We start from the raw sequence: 20,142 nt of genomic DNA on the forward strand, positions 1-20,142 counted from the left end.
GAAGTACCCTCCTGTAGTACTCCCAGGGCCTTCCTTAGTAATCTCTGGTATCTAGTGAGGTTAGGGGAGGAGTGACCCCAGTCCCCGCTGCCCCTTGCCGGCACCCAAGTGGTAGTCTCATGGTACTACTGCCAGGAGTCAATGTGCCATCAGTGTGTAAGTGCTATTCCACAATTGTGTGCATACCTTACATAGTGCCTAAATGCAAGGGTAGGGGTGGGGGAAAGATACATGGTGAGAGCATAGGCAGGACTCCCACTGATGTGCATAATTTATAGAATACTGTAGGTTACATGCATCCTTGCTGCATTTATATTGCCAGTTATGCCAGGTTTATGGCTGGTTTAACTGCAGGTACATAAATATAAGGTGCACCGATAGCTTATTACGCTAATATTCTACAATAGAATCTGGGTGGCCAATTGCTATTATATACTAGGCTCCCACTATGCATTCTTGATGAGCCTAAATGGAGGCACCCAGTTGTAGAACTTCCCCCTTAATGAGTTATGATGGGCCTAGATCCCAAGGGGAGAAGATGGATTTAGACCTGAAAATAATATGCATGAGAGGGATTTACATACATCAGAAACCCAGTATATGTAAATTTATTTCATACATTGTAGATATCCTGAATATTTGAATGGCTGTAGGAAAATCAGGATAAGCATGGGAAATCCTGTTCAACAGTGTATTTGTTAAGGTACATAAGTATTGCCACACTGGGATAGACCAAAGGTCCATCAAGCCCAGCATCCTGTTTCCAACAAACACCTGGCAAGATCCCAAAAAAGCTCAATACATTCTATGCTGCTCATCCCAGAAATAAGCAGTGGATTTCCCCCAAGTCAAATACCTGGCAAGATCTCAAAAAAGCTCAATACTTTCTATGCATCTTATCCCAGAAATAAGAAGTGGATTTTCCCCAAGTCAAATTAATAATGGTCTATGGACTTTTCCTTTAGGAAGCTGTCTAGATGCTTTTTAAACCCCACTAAGCTAACTGCCTTTACCACATTCTCTGACAACGAATTCCAGAGTTTAATTACACATTGAGTGAAAAAAATATTTTCTCCGATTCGTATTAAATTTACTACTTTGTAGCTTCATTGCATGCCCCCTAGTCCTAGTATTTTTGGAAAGAGTAAACAAACGATTCACGTCTACCCGTTCTACACCACTCATTATTTTATAGACCTCTATCATAGCTCCCCTCAGCCTTATCTTCTCCAAGCTGAAGAGCCCTAGACGCTTCAGCCTTTCCTCATAGGGAAGTCGTCCCATCCCCTTTATCATTTTCGTCGCCCTTCTCTGTACCTTTTCTAATTCCACTATATCTTTTTTGAAATGCGGCAACCAGAATTGAACACAATATTTGAGGTGCGGTCGCACCATAGACCGATACAAGGGCATTATAACATCCTCACATTTGTTTTCCATTACCTTCCTAATAATACCTAACATTCTATTTGCTTTCTTAGCCACCGCAGCACATTGAGCAGAGGATTTTAAAGTATCATCAACAACGATGCCGAGATCCCTTTCTTGGTCGGTGACTCCTAAGGTGGAACCTTGCATTATGTAGCTATGGTTCGGGTTCCTCTTTCCCACATGCATCACTTCGCACTTGCTCACATTAAACGTCATCTGCCATTTAGACGCCCAGTCTCCCAGTCTCGTAAGGTCCTCTTGTAATTTTTCACAATCCTCTTGCGATTTAACAACTTTGAATAACTTTGTGTCGTCAGCAAATTTAATTACCTCACTAGTTACTCCCATCTCTAGATCATTTATAAATATGTTAAAAGCAGCGGTCCCAGCACAGACCCCCACTCCTGAGGAACCCCACTATCTACCCTTCTCCATTGAGACCTACTTTCTGTTTTCTATCCTTTAACCAGTTTTTGATCCACAATAGGACACTACCTCCTATCCCATGACTCTCCAATTTCTTCTGGAGTCTTTCATGAGGTACTTTGTCAAAGGCTTTTTGAAAATCCAGATACACAATATCAACCAGCTCGCCTTTATCCACATGTTTGTTCACCCCTTCAAAGAAATGTAATAGATTGGTGAGGCAAGATTTCCCTTCACTAAATCCATGTTGGCTTTGTCTCATTAATCCATGCTTTTGAATATGCTCTGTAATTTTGTTCTTTATGTCTCTACCATTTTGCCTGGCACTGACGTCAGGCTCACCGGTCTATAATTTCCCGGATCCCATTTGGAACCTTTTTAAAATATCGGTGTTACATGGGCTACCCTCCAATCTTCCAGTACCACGCTTGATTTTAAAGATAAATTACATATTACTATTTATTTATTGCACTTGTATCCCACATTTTCCCACCTATTTGCAGGCTCAATGTGGCTTATAAAGATCTGTTATGGCATTGCCATTACAGGGTAAAAGATACAGTTGGTGTTACAGATACAGTGGTGGAAATAAGTATTTGATCCCTTGCTGATTTTGTAAGTTTGCCCACTGACAAAGACATGAGCAGCCCATAATTGAAGGGTAGGTTATTGGTAACAGTGAGAGATAGCACATCACAAATTAAATCCGGAAAATCACATTGTGGAAAGTATATGAATTTATTTGCATTCTGCAGAGGGAAATAAGTATTTAATCCCTCTGGCAAACAAGACCTAATACTTGGTGGCAAAACCCTTGTTGGCAAGCACAGCGGTCAGACGTCTTCTGTAGTTGATGATGAGGTTTGCACACATGTCAGGAGGAATTTTGGTCCACTCCTCTTTGCAGATCATCTCTAAATCATTAAGAGTTCTGGGCTGTCGCTTGGCAACTTGCAGCTTCAGCTCCCTCCATAAGTTTTCAATGGGATTAAGGTCTGGTGACTGGCTAGGCCACTCCATGACCCTAATGTGCTTCTTCCTGAGCCACTCCTTTGTTGCCTTGGCTGTATGTTTTGGGTCATTGTCGTGCTGGAAGACCCAGCCACGACCCATTTTTAAGGCCCTGGCGGAGGGAAGGAGGTTGTCACTCAGAATTGTACGGTACATGGCCCCATCCATTCTCCCATTGATGCGGTGAAGTAGTCCTGTGCCCTTAGCAGAGAAACACCCCCAAAACATAACATTTCCACCTCCATGCTTGACAGTGGGGACGGTGTTCTTTGGGTCATAGGCAGCATTTCTCTTCCTCCAAACACGGCGAGTTGAGTTCATGCCAAAGAGCTCAATTTTTGTCTCATCTGACCACAGCACCTTCTCCCAATCACTCTCGGCATCATCCAGGTGTTCACTGGCAAACTTCAGACGGGCCGCCACATGTGCCTTCCGGAGCAGGGGGACCTTGCGGGCACTGCAGGATTGCAATCCGTTATGTCGTAATGTGTTACCAATGGTTTTCGTGGTGCCAGTGGTCCCAGCTGCTTTGAGATCATTGACAAGTTCCCCCCTTGTAGTTGTAGGCTGATTTCTAACCTTCCTCATGATCAAGGATACCCCACGAGGTGAGATTTTGCGTGGAGCCCCAGATCTTTGTCGATTGACAGTCATTTTGTACTTCTTCCATTTTCTTACTATGGCACCAACAGTTGTCTCCTTCTCGCCCAGCGTCTTACTGATGGTTTTGTAGCCCATTCCAGCCTTGTGCAGGTGTATGATCTTGTCCCTGACATCCTTAGACAGCTCCTTGCTCTTGGCCATTTTGTAGAGGTTAGAGTCTGACTGATTCACTGAGTCTGTGGACAGGTGTCTTTCATACAGGTGACCATTGCCGACAGCTGTCTGTCATGCAGGTAACGAGTTGATTTGGAGCATCTACCTGGTCTGTAGGGGCCAGATCTCTTACTGGTTGGTGGGGGATCAAATACTTATTTCCCTCTGCAGAATGCAAATAAATTCATATACTTTCCACAATGTGATTTTCCGGATTTAATTTGTGATGTGCTATCTCTCACTGTTACCAATAACCTACCCTTCAATTATGGGCTGCTCATGTCTTTGTCAGTGGGCAAACTTACAAAATCAGCAAGGGATCAAATACTTATTTCCACCACTGTAGATCAGGATGTTATAAAAAGAATTACGCAAACAGTTAATTAATGAAATAACTAACTTTCGCAAATCTTTGAAAACCCCTCTCTTCAACAAGGCCTACCACGGGAATCCATAGCTTAACTATAACACTTCACCACTCCACCCTGACTCTGAATGATGTCCTTCTATAACTGTTTGCGTTTTCAATTTTGTTGGTAATGCATTCCACAGCTGTGTGCTCATGTAGGAAAAGCTGGTCGCATGTGCTAGTTTGTATTTTAATCCTTTACAGGTAGGGAAGTGTAGATTAAGAAATGTGCGGGCAGATCTTTTAGTATTTCTAGGAGGTAGGTCGACGAGGTCTTGCATGTAGGTTGGGGCTTCTCTGTAAATGATTTTATGAACTATAGTGCATATCTTGAACGTGGTTCGCTCTTTGGGTAGGAGCCAGTGCAATTTCTTTCTTAGGGGTTTTGCACTTTCATATTTTGTTTTTCCAAATATGAGTCTAGCTGCGGTATTCTGGGCTGTTTGAAGTTTCTTGATAGTCTGTTCTTTGCAGCCAGCGAAGAATGCGTTGCAATAGTCCATTGATTGTACCAAGTTGCGAAAGATGGATCTAGGGAAGAAAGGTTTTACTCTTTTAAGTTTCCACATGGAGTGAAACATCTTCTTAGTTGTATTCTTCATGTGGTTGTCAAGCGTGAGATTTCGATCGATGGTGACTCTGAGAATTTTCAGTGTATTAGAGACGGGAAGGGAAACATTTGGGATGGTTATGGTGGTGAAGTTACTTGTACTACGTTGTGAGGTGAGTATGAGACATTGTGTTTTTTCTGCGTTGAGTTTTAACTGAAAAGCATCCGCCCAGGAGTGCATTATTTGGAAGCTTTGGTTGATCTCGTTGGAGATTTCCTTTAGATCGTGTTTGAACAGTATGTAGATCATAACATCATCTGCATATATGTATGGGTTGAGGTTTTGATTGGCTAGTAGTTTGACTAAGGGTATCATCATTAAGTTGAAGAGGGTTGGTGAGAGGGGATCCATGGGGAACTCCGCATTCGGGTGTCCATGGGGTGGATATAGTTCCTTTACATGTCACTTGGTATGATCTTGAGGTCAAGAATCCTCTAAACCAATTAAGAACGTTGCCTCCTACTCCAAAGTAATCTAGGATATGTAGTAATATTCCATGGTTGACCATATCGAAGGCGCTGGACATGTCGAATTGTAAAAGGAGTATGTTGTTGCCAGTTTAAATTTATTCATTAAAGTCACTAGTACTGTTTCAGTGCTGTGGTTCGGCTGGAATCCTGATTGAGACTCGTGAAGAATTGAGTATTTATTTAGGTAGTTTGTGAGCTGTTTCGTCACTACACCCTCCATAAGTTTAGTTATTAGCGGGATAGATGCTACTGGATGATAGTTGGTTAAGTCATCTGCACTTTTTTTTGCGTCTTTAGGTAGAGGAGTGAGTAGGATATTTCCTTTATCTTTTGTGAAAAGGCCATTTTGTAGCATGTAGTTCATGTGGGTAGTGAGGTCTGTTTTGAATTGTTGAGGGGCAGATCTTATAAGGCTGCTAGAGCAAATGTCTAGTTTGCATTGCGACTTGGCGTATCTTCTAAGCGATTGGGAAATATTGTCGGCCGAGAGTGTGTCAAAGTTGGTCCATGAGCTGTTCCCCAATAGCATTCAAAGAGGTTTGCATAGTCAGTTGTGTTGCTAGGTATCATGAGTCGTAACTTTATAATTTTTTCTTTGAAGTAGATCACAAGATTGTTTGCTGATGGGGTGTCTATGTTATTAGAAGTAACTGGTGTGGTATTTAGTAGTTTATTTACGAGTTGGAAGAGTTTGTGTGTATCCTTGAAGTCTGGTCAGATTTTGGTTTTATAGTATGATCTTTTAGTTTGTCTAATGGTGTATTTGTATTTTCTTTGTAGTTGTTTCTAGTCGTTAAATGTGGAATCGTCTCTTTTCTTATTCCATGCTCGTTCTAATCTTCTGACCTGTGTTTTTAATTTTTTCAATTCTTCGTTAAACCATGGTATTGAGTTCTTTCTGTGTGAGGTTCTGGTTTGAAGTGGTGCTATGTTGTCTAATATGATTCTGCATCTGTTGTCCCATTCATGAAGAAATTGGGGTGAGTCTATTGGGGCTGACCATTCATCGATGTAGAATTTTTGTCAAAATATTAGCGGGTCTATTTTGCCTCTCTTGGTGTAGGTTAGTTGTTCCTGTTTGAGTTGAGAATCTTTTGTTCGCCAGTGAAGGAAGAGGTTTGCTTTGTAGTGATCGGACCAAGGTATAACTGTCCATTTTGTATCTGTTAGTGTGAGATTTAGTTCTGATGAGAATTTGCATGTAATGATGTCTAGTGTGTGACCTTTAGTATGAGTGGGTTGCATTTTTGGCCAATGGAGGTCCCATAGTTGGAGGAAGTCCTTGCATTCACCTACATTTGTTAGGTTAGTATCCTCAAGGTGGAGGTTGATGTCTCCTGCTATAAGAAGGTTTGGGGTAGAAACACATGCGTTCTAAATGAAATCCATAAAATGTGTTTAGCAGTTTTGCCAGTTGCCTGGTGGTCTATAGAACAGGATAAGGTTTAGGTGGTCATGTAAGGTTGGGTGGTTGATTCTAACTGATGCTATTTCAATTTGGGGAAGTATGGATTCGGCTATTGTTGTGACAGTGAATTGGGATTTGTAGATTATAGCTATGCCTCCTCCTCCTCCTCTTTTTCCGCAAGTTCATTTTTCAATTCTGTCAGTACTCTGGGATAAATACCATCTGGTCCAGGAGATTTGCTACTCTTCAATTGTCAAAGTGCCCCATTACACCCTCTAGGTTTAGAGATTTCATTCAGTTTCTCTGACTCGTCAGTTTCAAATGCCATTTCTGACACCGGTATCACTCCCAAATCTTCCTCGGTGAAGACCGAAGTAAATAATTCATTCAGTCTCTCTGCTACGGCTTTGTCTTCCCTGATCGCCCCTTTTACCCCCGGTCATCTAGCGGTCCAACCGATTCTTTTGCTGGCTTCTTGCTTTTAATATACCTAAAAAACTTCTTTACTATGTGTGTTTGCCTCCAATGCAATCTTTTTTTCAAAGTCCCTCTTTGCCGTCCTTATCAGCGCTTTGCATTTGACTTAACATTCCTTATGCTGTTTCTTATTATTTTCAGTTGGTTCTTCTTTCATTTTCTGAAGGATTTTCTTTTAGCTCTAATAGCTTCCTTCACCTCACTTTTTAATCATGCCGGCTTGTCGTTTGGTCTTCTTCCCTCTTTTTTAAATACACGGAATATATTTGGTCTAGGCTTCCAGGATAGAATTTTTGAACAGCATCCACGCAGCTGCTCCCCTAAGTTTTTTTTTCATTTCTAAATAGCAGTGATTGCTACTCAAGGTATACTTTGTACCACAGATGCAAAGAAAAATTGTAGCACTTTTTCTGCTTCAATTTCATTGTCCTGCAACCTCTCTTTACCACCACCAAAGCTTTGACATTGGCTCCAGGGGAGTGCTGTGTGATGTCATATGGTTTATGTTTTATTAAGATTTCTCTATACCATCTTATTTGTAAAGACAAGTCAAGGTGGTGGTACAAGTTAAAACAATGTAGTTAGAAAGGAAATCCGTAACATAAGGAAATCCATAACATAAACAGGAAAGAGCAGGCATCCAAGGTTTACAACCAGTTCTTCTCTTACCTGACCTGAAAAAAGCTGGGAATACTGCACACTAAGGATCATAACCTGGGCTGAGGAGAAGGAGGAGAGTGGGGAAGGACTTGCAGTAACCACACAACATCCAGTAACTGGATGCTAATCACACAGATGCCCAGTGACTAGATATAGGGCCTACCCTGGCAAGGTTCTGAAAGGAACCTTAGCGCATAAGCCCCAGCTGAGGTCTATGGCTGCAATAATTAAGCTAAGTGAACATGAAGGGGTCAACAAAATACAGGGAAAAATCCATGTATAATTATAAATGAAGACTCAGAGGCAGGGCTGATTGAGTTAGAAGCCTAAAGGAGCAGGATGAAACTGTCTGTGCAAGAAGGATTCTGGCGGCAGACCTGAACAGAGGGAGCTTGATACTTAGAATGCAATATGTGCATAGCAAATAGTACTGATTACTTTCCTGCTAAGCATTCTTGATGGAAGACATACAAAAAATTTCCTTACCTCTTCATCTTCCTCTTTTGCAATGTATGAAGTAAATCCTCCATATTCTGCTTCCCAGTCTAACAAACAAAATTCAGGGAAAAACACAGTTACTTGCATGTAAAGCGAATGCTACATACCTGTAGAAGGTATTCTCAGAGGACAGCAGGCTGATTGTTCTCACTGATGGGTGACGTCCACGGCAGCCCCTCCAATCGGAATCTTCACTAGCAAAAGCCTTTGCTAGCCCTCGCGCGCCGATGCGCACCGCGCATGCGCGGCCGTCTTCCCGCCCGAAACCGGCTCATGCCAGCCAGTCTCATATGTAGCAAGACAAAGACTAGGGAAGACACAACTCCAAAGGGGAGGCGGGCGGGTTTGTGAGAACAATCAGCCTGCTGTCCTCGGAGAATACCTTCTACAGGTATGTAGCATTCGCTTTCTCCGAGGACAAGCAGGCTGCTTGTTCTCACTGATGGGGTATCCCTAGCCCCCAGGCTCACTCAAAACAACAACCATGGTTAATTGGGCCTCGCAACGGCGAGGACATAACTGAGATTGACCTAAAAAATTTACCAACTAACAGAGTGCAGCCTGGAACAGAACAAACATGGGCCTAGGGGGGTGGAGTTGGATCCTAAACCCCGAACAGATTCTGAAGCACTGACTGCCCAAACCGACTGTCGCGTCGGGTATCCTGCTGCAGGCAGTAATGAGATGTGAATGTGTGGACAGATGACCACGTCGCAGCTTTGCAAATCTCTTCAATAGTGGCTGACTTCAAGTGGGCTACCGACGCTGCCATGGCTCTAACATTATGAGCCGTGACATGACCCTCAAGAGCCAGCCCAGCCTGGGCGTAAGTGAAGGAAATGCAATCTGCTAGCCAATTGGATATGGTGCGTTTTCCCACAGCCACTCCCCTCCTGTTGGGATCAAAAGAAACAAACAATTGGACGGACTGTCTGTTGGGCTGTGTCCGCTCCAGATAGAAGGCCAATGCTCTCTTGCAGTCCAATGTGTGCAGCTGACGTTCAGCAGGGCAGGAATGAGGACGGGGAAAGAATGTTGGCAAGACAATTGACTGGTTCAGATGGAACTCCGACACAACCTTTGGCAAGAACTTAGGGTGAGTGCGGAGGACTACTCTGTTATGATGAAATTTGGTGTAAGGGGCCTGGGCTACCAGGGCCTGAAGCTCACTGACTCTACGAGCTGAAGTAACTGCCACCAAGAAAATGACCTTCCAGGTCAAGTACTTCAGATGGCAGGAATTCAGTGGCTCAAAAGGAGGTTTCATCAGCTGGGTGAGAACGACATTGAGATCCCATGACACTGTAGGAGGCTTGACAGGGGGCTTTGACAAAAGCAAACCTCTCATGAAGCGAACAACTAAAGGCTGTCCTGAGATCGGCTTACCTTCCACACGGTAATGGTATGCACTGATTGCACTAAGGTGAACCCTTACAGAGTTGGTCTTGAGACCAGACTCAGATAGGTGCAGAAGGTATTCAAGCAGGGTCTGTGTAGGACAAGAGCGAGGATCTAGGGCCTTGCTGTCACACCAGACGGCAAACCTCCTCCACAGAAAGAAGTAGCTCCTCTTAGTGGAATCTTTCCTGGAAGCAAGCAAGATACGGGAGACACCCTCTGACAGACCCAAAGAGGCAAAGTCTACGCTCTCAACATCCAGGCCGTGAGAGCCAGGGACCGGAGGTTGGGATGCAGAAGCGCCCCTTCGTCCTGCGTGATGAGGGTCGGAAAACAGTCCAATCTCCACGGTTCTTCGGAGGACAACTCCAGAAGAAGAGGGAACCAGATCTGACGCGGCCAAAAAGGAGCAATCAGAATCATGGTGCCTCGGTCTTGCTTGAGTTTCAACAAAGTCTTCCCCACCAGAGGTATGGGAGGATAAGCATACAGCAGACCCTCCCCCCAATCCAGGAGGAAGGCATCCGATGCCAGTCTGCCGTGGGCCTGAAGCCTGGAACAGAACTGAGGGACTTTGTGGTTGGCTCGAGATGCGAAGAGGTCTACCAAGGGGGTGCCCCACACCTGGAAGATCTGTCGCACTACACGGGAATTGAGCGACCACTCGTGAGGTTGCATAATCCTGCTCAACCTGTCGGCCAGACTGTTGTTTACGCCTGTCAGATATGTGGCTTGGAGCACCATGCCGTGACGGCGAGCCCAGAGCCACATGCTGACGGCTTCCTGACACAGGGGCGAGATCCGGTGCCCCCCTGCTTGTTGACGTAGTACATGGCAACCTGGTTGTCTGTCTGAATTTGGATAATTTGGTGGGACAGCCGATCTCTGAAAGCCTTCAGAGCGTTCCAGATCGCTCGCAACTCCAGAAGATTGATCTGTAGATCGCGTTCCTGGAGGGACCAGCTTCCTTGGGTGTGAAGCCCATCGACATGAGCTCCCCATCCCAGGAGAGACGCATCCGTGGTCAGCACTTTTTGTGGCTGAGGAATTTGGAAAGGACGTCCCAGAGTCAAATTGGACCAAATCGTCCACCAATACAGGGATTTGAGAAAACTCGTGGACAGGTGAAACCACTGGGAAGCTAGGGTCCATTAGGCAGATCTCATGTGAAGGCGGGCCATGGGAGTCACATGAACTGTGGAGGCCATGTGGCCCAGCAATCTCAACATCTGCCGAGCTGTGATCTGCTGTGACGCTCGCACCTGCGAGACGAGGGACAACAAGTTGTTGGCTCTCGCCTCTGGGAGATAGGCGCGAGCCATCCCAGGAGAGCTCCTATGAATTCGAGTTTCTGCACTGGGAGAAGATGGGACTTTGGATAATTTATCACAAACCCCAGTAGCTCCAGGAGGCGAATAGTCATCTGCATGGACTGCAGGGCTCCTGCCTCGGATGTGTTCTTCACCAGCCAATCGTCGAGATATGGGAACACGTGCACCCCCAGCCTGCGAAGTGCCGCTGCTACTACAGCCAAGCACTTTGTGAACACCCTGGGCGCAGAAGCGAGCCCAAAGGGTAGCACACAGTACTGGAAGTGACGTGTGCCCAGCTGAAATCGCAGATACTGCCTGTGAGCTGGCAGTATCGGGATGTGTGTGTAGGCATCCTTCAAGTCCAGAGAGCATAGCCAATCGTTTTCCTGAATCATGGGAAGAAGGGTGCCCAGGGAAAGCATCCTGAACTTTTCTTTGATCAGATATTTGTTCAGGGCCCTTAGGTCTAGGATGGGACGCATCCCCCCTGTTTTCTTTTCCACAAGGAAGTACCTGGAATAGAATCCCAGCCCTTCTTGCCCGGATGGCACGGGCTCGACCGCATTGGCGCTGAGAAGGGCGGAGAGTTCCTCTGCAAGTACCTGCTTGTGCTGGAAGCTGTAAGACTGAGCTCCCGGTGGACAATTTGGAGGTTTTGAGGCCAAATTGAGGGCGTATCCTTGCCGGACTATTTGAAGAACCCACTGATCGGAGGTTATGAGAGGCCACCTTTGGTGAAAAGCTTTCAACCTCCCTCCGACTGGCAGGTCGCCCGGCACTGACACTTGGATGTCAGCTATGCTCTGCTGGAGGCAGTCAAAAGCTCGCCCCTTGCTTTTGCTGGGGAGCCGAGGGGCCTTGCTGAGGCGCACGCTGCTGACGAGAGCGAGCGCGCTGGGGCTTAGCCTGGGCCACAGGCTGTCGAGAAGGAGGATTGTACCTACGCTTACCAGAAGAGTAGGGAACAGGCTTCCTTCCCCAAAAAAATCTTCTACCTGTAGAGGTAGAGGCTGAAGGCTGCCGGCGGGAGAACTTGTCGAATGCGGTGTCCCGCTGGTGGAGCTGCTCTACCACCTGTTCGACTTTCTCTCCAAAAATATTATCCGCATGGCAAGGCGAGTCCGCAATCCGCTGCTGGATTCTATTCTCCAGGTCGGAGGCACGCAGCCATGAGAGTCTGCGCATCACCACACCTTGAGCAGCGGCCCTGGACGCAACATCAAAGGTGTCATACACCCCTCTGGCCAGGAATTTTCTGCACGCCTTCAGCTGCCTGACCACCTCCTGAAAAGGCTTGGCTTGCTCAGAGGGGAGCGCATCCACCAAGCCCGCCAACTGCCGCACATGTGTATGCTCGTGTAGAGCTGGTAGGACTGAATTTTGGCCACGAGCATAGAAGAATGGTAGGCCTTCCTCCCAAAGGAGTCCAAGGTTCTAGAGTCCTTGCCCGGGGGCGCCGAAGCATACTCCCTAGAACTCTTGGCCTTCTTTAGGGCCAAATCCACAACTCCAGAGTCGTGAGGCAACTGAGTGCGCATCAGCTCTGGGTCCCCATGGATCCGGTACTGGGACTCAATCTTCTTGGGAATGTGGGGGTTAGTTAATGGCTTGGTCCAGTTCGCCAGCAATGTCTTTTTTAGGACATGATGCATGGGTACTGTGGACGCTTCCTTAGGTGGAGAAGGATAGTCCAGGAGCTCAAACATTTCAGCCCTGGGCTCGTCCTCCACAACCACCGGGAAGGGGATGGCCGTAGACATCTCCCGGACAAAGGAAGCGAAAGACAGACTCTCGGGAGGAGAAAGCTGTCTTTCAGGAGAGGGAGTGGGATCAGAAGGAAGACCCTCAGACTCCTCGTCAGAGAAATATCTGATGTCTTCCTCTTCTTCCCACGAGGCCTCACCCTCGGTGTCAGACACAAGTTCACGAACCTGTGTCTGCAACCGTCCCGGCTCGAGTCCGTGGAACCACGGCCACGGTGGGAGCGTCGAGAGGTAGACCTCCCTCGCCCGCACCAGCGAAGCTCCCTCCGCTGACGTAGTCGGGGAGCCTTCCTGGGAGGCGACCGCAGTCGGTACCGCACGCGGCACCGACGCCGGAGACCTCACCCCGGGCGATGGACCAGCCGGCGCCTCACTCGATGGTAGGAGCCCTCAGGGTAGGGGGAGACCCACCCGAAGGCTCACCGCCACCAGCAGGGGAATGGACAGCCCTCACCTGCACTCCAGACGAAGCACCACCGTCCGACGACATCAGCAGACAAGGTCCCGGTACCACCGACGTCGACACAGTCGTCCGATGTCTCAGCGCCAATGCAGAGGGTCGATGCCTCGATACACTCGATGCACTGGTGGCCGAGGATGAAGGTCTGGACGCTGGAGATGTCGATGCACTCGATACCCCTGGTGCCGATGCCGACGAAGAGCCCGAGAACAAAATGTTCCACTGGGCTAACCTCGCTACCTGAGTCCGCTTTTGTAAAAGGGAACACAAACTACAGGCCTGAGGGCGGTGCCCAGCCCCCAGACACTGAAGACACGACGCGTGCCTGTCAGTGAGCGAGATTACCCGGGCGCACTGGGTGCACTTCTTGAAGCCGCTGGAAGGCTTCGATGTCATGGGCGGAAAAATCACGCCGGCGAAAATTGGCACCACAAAAATAGGGAGAAGAAAATTTCGACCGAGGCCTAACTAAGGCCTACCCCGACGACGAAAGAAAACTTACCGGGGCGAAAAGCTCGAAATACGGGAAGGGAAAAACCAAAAGTATCTTCCCGAAACACTTCTCAAACTTTCTTAGAAAGAACGAGTCGAAAACGACGCGCGAGGTCAACTTTCCGGGGCACGAACGGCAAAACACGACCGTACCGAGCGCGGACAAAAGAAGACTGGCTGGCACGAGCCAGTTTCGGGCGGGAAGACGGCCGCACATGCGCATCGGCGCGCGAGGGCTAGCAAAGGCTTTTGCTAGTGAAGATTCCGATTGGAGGGGCTGCCGTGGACGTCACCCATCAGTGAGAACAAGCAGCCTGCTTGTCCTCGGAGAATAGATGTCTAAGGACAGAAGTTTATCAGTCACACATATGAGCAGATTACTTCAGTTACATATGTGGGATTCCCTAGCTAAGGGCTATCCAAAACCAAAGAGAAAACAAGTGGCCACAACTGTCCCCCATCAGGAGAAAGCATCTTTGTTGGCATGGGGCCTAAGAAAGAAGGTTGGCAGGACTACTGGTTGATTAAGTAGAAAATCCAATATAACCTTTGGCAGAAGGGTCATGGATGCAAAGTACCTCCCTAGGAGAAAGATAGGGATGGATCAGTGAGTGGGGAGTAAGAATGTGTGTCGGAAGCAGGAGTTTAGATAGGATAAAGAAAAATATAAGGAAAGGAGAAAACAAAGGAAATAGAATCTAGAAGTGACAAACAAAACCTGATATAAGGCAGTTAAGTCATTAAGATTTGGAGTGCTCTGACTCTGCACGCTGAGATCATGCCATCAGTAAAGCAATTGTCAGGTCCAGTACTTCAGTTCATGAAAGGCTAAACAGGGGTTATCATCAACTGAGTAAAAACCACATTGAGGTCCTATGACACTGCAGATAGTTGGATGGGAGGCTTCAAATGAAGCAATTCCCACACAATGTGTGTAACTAAAGGCTGTGCAGGGATCAATTTCACTGCACTGAAGTGGACTTTAAGAGAGAAGGTTTTCAGACCAATTTCTGACATGTGTAGAAGATAGTCAAATAAAATTTGTCTTTCCATTTATATAAGACCATCTAGTGCAGGGTGGGCAAATATTTCAGCCCCAGAATTACACTGAAGCCATGACTTGGGTTGAGGGCCAATGTGGATCCAAGGACCCTGGGTGAAGGTTTGAAAAGCTTGGGGAGGAGGACAAAGAAAACCAAACAATGGGCAAGTGGAGGAGTCTGCAGACTTCAAAATACAGTCTCTTTTTCAGACATCCACCCAACCTGACCCTTGCATCTTCTCTCTTACCCCCAACCCTGATCCCAGTGGCATCTCTCTTTTTTCTCTCTCATAAAACACCTACCCCCCCCCCCCCCCCCCCCCCACCGCATGGGCATAGTTTAATGGGGTAAGGGGAACAATGCCCCCAAATGCTGTGGGTCCATTCCCCTGTTGGTTCTTTTGGAGTTGCAGCAGCTAAAGAGCTATGATGCCATTAGAAGAGTGGGGCAGAGTGAGCCATATAGGCCTGGTCAAATTTGTAACATCCTTTCAGCAGCAGGAACTTCCCCTATCACTCCCTGCTGCTCTGTAAGTCTCAGGCAGGCTGCCTCTTGCACAAGCACATTTCCAAACATCAGAGACTTACAGAAAAGGCAGGAAGCGAAGGAGGAAGCTCCCACCACTGAAAGGAAACATCGGCTTCTTAACACTCTTGATTGTGGAGTTCTCCAAGGTTCTCTACTAGCACCAATTCTTTTTAACATATTCATGGCACTGTTACTTAGTTTTATTCAGTCGCTTGGCCTAAGAGCTTTTGCTTACACCGATGACTTCCAAATACTAACCGTATTGGACAACTATATCGACACAGAAATAAATTTTCTTAACCAGAAATTAGAAACGATTGCAGGCTGGTTGATAAGACCACAAAATGAAACTAAACCCAGAAAAAAAAAATCAAAGGAATTTTTTTTCTACAGAAAAGACTCATCCAATCCATTATCTAAAATACAAATGGTATCTGCACCAGTTTAATGGGTCACATCTTTGAAATCCTAGAAGTGACATCACCATGGGTGATGGTGACTTGAGCCCTTAGCTCCTTGTTCGCTAGACCTCATCGGCTGAATATCTCAGGCATCCAACATTCCATCGGACACCTTTCACTGTGTTTTTCAATCAGGTGACTTAGCATCACTGTTTTTGATTGCTTCCAAGGCGAAAGGCGTGGACCTGGCTAAATTTTCTTACACCAATGCAGTGCAGGCCCTGCGCACAGAAGTGGCCAATATGGTGGACGGTCAGCATGCATCAGGGACAGAACTGACTAGGGCTGAATCCCCGGGATTTGCAAGGGATGTGATCCTTGATCCAGAAGGAGAAATTTGTGTCTGGTTGCATAAGATTAAGGATGATACCAAAGCCATTCACAGTGAACTCTCAACACTGGCAGCGGTAGGGTTACCATATTTGCCCTAAGAAAAAAGAGGACACGTGCCCCGCCCCCTGACACACCTCTTCTCCGCCCCTGTCCCACCCATGCCCCACCCCTTGACCCGCCCCCTATACAAGACTTCAATGGAAGTCTCCAACCCTAATTCTTGTTTAATGTGGGATATAACTGCCATAAATATGTAAATAAATAATTAGAAAGAAACTCTGAATGTTGACCACCTGATTTTTATACCTTGATGTCTTTACCAGGAGAAACAAAAATCTCTGCAGTGCATGAATATAACACATGCTAAGGTGTCCTTATAACCAGCCCCTCCAAATAACACACCGTTTATGATTTATAACAAATTCCTGCAATACCTATGAAAAGTTATTCCGTTATTTATACTTCCATCTGTGTACATCCGTGTGTTGCACAAGGCAGCATGCATGGGCCACATGGCAGCCTACCAAGTTACCTACCAGCTCCAGACCAGTACCATCCGAAAGAAAGTGGCTCTGACCCCGGACTCAGACAGGGAGGCCGCCCTTGGAGGAGAGACAAGTCGGAATCAGGATTAAAAAAATTGACCTCATCGTCGTCGATATGGCAGCGGCTGTGCAGGCGGCAGGCACTAGAACTGAAGCGCTGCACTGCGCGCCTGCCTGTGTGCTCGTGCAGGAGGACGGACGGAGGGCGGATCATTTTAATCAGCTGACTGGGGCGGGCGGGCTGGGCTGGCTAGCGCACACGCACGGACGCTGCACGTCGGCGTCGGATGACGGGAGGAGTCGAGTCAGACAACGGGAGGAGTCGAGTCAGGAGGAGGAGAAACCCGGACAAAGCCAACAAATCAGGAAATCCGCCCGGACTCCCCACGGCGCCCTCAAAAAGAGGACATGTCCGGGGAAATCCGGACGAATGGTAACCCTAGGCAGCGGTCCTCAGAAAAGGAATCATCGATCTAGACTGATCAACAAGTGGAGGAGCACTCTGAAGCTCTACTAACCCTTGATAAACAGGTTGGCGAGATTAAAGACGACACATGAGAACTAGCTTTGAAGCTAGAGGACTTGAAAAACAAATCCTGCATGTTAACATATGGGTCAGGGGTGTTCCTGAATTGCAGGAGTAATCTAACTGTGAGCAAATTATATAAAAACTCTCCGCCTATCTGCTCTCGGAGGCAGGTACTGATGTTTCACTTGATCAGGTAGACACAGTTTGGGCACACAGATCCCTTGGTAAAGTCCGATCCAATAGAGCATGTGACATTATGGCATACTTCCAAAATTTTAAGGTGAAAGAAGCAGTGATAAAGGCAGCTAGAGTGACAGATAAAATAATATGGCATACCTATGAGTTTCTGTGTAGAAAGATGCAGCGCCTCTACCATTTTCCCTGGCACCAATGTCAGACTCACCAGTCTATAATTTCCCAGATCTCCCCTGGAACCTTTTTTAAAAATAGGCGTTACATTGGCCACACTCCAATCTTCCGGTACCACACTCGATTTTAAGGATAAATTGCATATCACTAACAGTAGCTCCGCAAGCTCATTTTTCAGTTCTATTAGTACTCTAGGATGAATACCATCTGGTCCAGGAGATTTGCTACTCTTCAGTTTGCTGAACTGCCCCATTATGTCCTCCAGGTTTACTGTGAAGTCAGTAAGTTTCTCCGACTCGTCCGCTTGAAATACCATTTCCGACACCGGTATCCCACTCAAATCTTCCTCAGTGAAGACTAAAGCAAAGAATTCACTCAATCTCTGCGCTATGTCTTTATCTTCCTTGATCGCCCCTTTTACCCCTCTGTCATCCAGCGGCCCAACCGATTCTTTTGCCGGCTTCCTACTTTTAGTATACCAAAAATTTTTTTGGCTGTTTTTTTTGCCTCTAATGCTATCTTTTTTCGTAATCCCTCTTGGCCTTCTTTATCTGTGCCTTTCATTTGCTTTGACACTCCTTATGCTGCTTCTTATTATTTTCAGACGGTTCCTTCTTCCATTGTCTGAAGGCGTTTCTTTTAGCCCTAATAGCTTCCTTCACCTCACTTTTCAACCACGCCGGCTGTCTTTTGGACTTCCGTCTTTCTTTTCTAATTCGCGGAATATGTTTGGCCTGGGCCTCCAGTATGGTATTTTTGAACAGCGTCCATGCCTGTTGTACAGTTTTTACTCTCTCAGTTGCCCCCCTAAGTTTTTTTTTTTAACAGTTCTTCTCATTTTATCATAGTCTCTTTTTTTAAAGTTAAACACTAACGTATTTGACTTCCTGTGTATAGTTACTTCAGGTTGATATCAAAACTGATCATATTATGATCACTGTTATCAAGCGACCCCAGTACCATAATGTCCCTCATCAGATCATGTGCTCCATTAAGGACCAAGTCTAGAATTTTTCCTTCTCTCGTCGGCTCCTGCACCAGCTGCTCCATAAAGCTGTCCTTGATTTCATCAAGGAATTGTAGCTCTCTAGCGTGTCCCGACGTTACATTTACCCAGTCTATATTTGGATAATTGAAGCCACCCATTATTATAACATTGCCCATTTTGTTTGCGTCTCTGATTTCTTTCATCATTTCTGCGTCTTTCTGCTCATCCTGGCGAGGCGGACGGTAATACACTCCCTATCACCGTCCTTTTCCCTTTTATACATGGAATTTCAACCCACAATGATTCAAGGGTGTGATTTATGTCCTGCTGAATTTGTAATCTATCTGAGTCAAGGCTCTCGTTAATATACAATGCTACCCCTCCACCAGTCCAGTCTACCCTATCACTACAATATACTTTGTACCCTGGTATGACAGTGTCCCACTGGTTTTCCTCCTTCCACCAGGTCTCAGTAATGCCTATTATATCCAATTTTTCATTTAGTGCAATATATTCCAACTCTCCCATCTTATTTCTTAGACTCCTAGCATTTGCATATAGACATTTCAGAGTATGTTTGTTGTTCCTATTTGCATGATGCTAAGTACTTGACACTATTGATTTGCCATCTTTTGTCTGATCTTTGGTTGTATTTAAAGGCATCTGGCCTACCACGGTCTGTTGTGCAACCTCACTATCCAGAAACCCTATCTTCCCTGTTTGTGAGGTATCCTGGAAAGATACCTTGCATCCCGAACCATGCGCTTTTGAGCGACTGTCGGCCTTTCCCCCATTTCTAGTTTAAAAGCTGCTCTATCTCCCTTTTAAATGCCGATGCCAGCAGCCTGGTCCCACCCTGGTTAAGGTGGAGCCCATCCTTTTGGAATAGGCTCCCCCTTCCCCAGAATGTTGCCCAGTTTCTAACAAATCTAAAACCCTCCTCCCTGCACCATCGTCTCATCCACGCATTGAGACTCCGGAGTTCTGCCTGTCTCTTTGGCCCTGCGCGTGGAACGGGTAGCATTTCAGAAAATGCTACCCTAGAGGATCTGGATTTGAGCTTTCTACCTAAGAGCCTAAATTTGGCTTCCAGAACCTCTCTCCCACATTTTCCTACGTCATTGGTACCCACATGTACCAAGACAGCCGACTCCTCCCCAGCACTATCTAAAATCCTATCTAGGTGACGCGTGAGGTCCGCCACCTTTGCACCAGGCAGGCAAGTCACCAGGCGCTCCTCACATCCACCAGCCACCCAGCTATCTATATGCCTAATTATCGAATCACCAACTGTAGAAGTCTGCCCAGCTCCCGTTTTGTTTCCCAATTACCGGCGTCGCCACCCAATCTCTGCTAAGATTCCATAGAACCATTCCTTCTAAATAGGATTCCTTTGTGTTTATCCCAGTACCTTATGCAAAGCAGCTGTCACTGCCTCTTTAGGTGAAGAGGTGTAGTCCAGGACCTCAAATGTCTACGGGAAATAGAACGGCCTGAGCCATTTCCCGTACAAAAGATGAAAAGGAGAGGCTCTCAGGAGGAGACACTCACCTTTCAGGTAGAGGGGAAGGTTCAGAGGGAATCCCAAAGGACTCTTTTGAGGAGAAGTATCTGGGATCCTCCTTAGACTCCCACGAGCGTTCTTCCTCGGTATCGGAGAGAACTTCCCTCAGTGACTTCTGAGACTGAACCCGCCTCGACTC

The 20,142-nt window shown here is 46.6% G+C and overlaps 1 protein-coding gene across 1 annotated transcript in view; it reads right to left on the reverse strand.

The window, feature by feature from the left end:
• OGFOD1 (2-oxoglutarate and iron dependent oxygenase domain containing 1) overlaps positions 1–20,142 on the reverse strand; it is a 683,818-nt gene that overhangs the window by 10,237 nt on the left and 653,439 nt on the right. The window contains 1 exon segment of the mRNA XM_030203703.1: positions 8,206–8,264. Within this exon segment, the coding sequence (XP_030059563.1) occupies positions 8,206–8,264 (59 nt within the window).

The sequence above is a fragment of the Microcaecilia unicolor genome, chromosome 5, assembly GCF_901765095.1.
Source record: "Microcaecilia unicolor chromosome 5, aMicUni1.1, whole genome shotgun sequence".
Taxonomy (NCBI): Eukaryota; Metazoa; Chordata; class Amphibia; order Gymnophiona; family Siphonopidae; genus Microcaecilia; species Microcaecilia unicolor.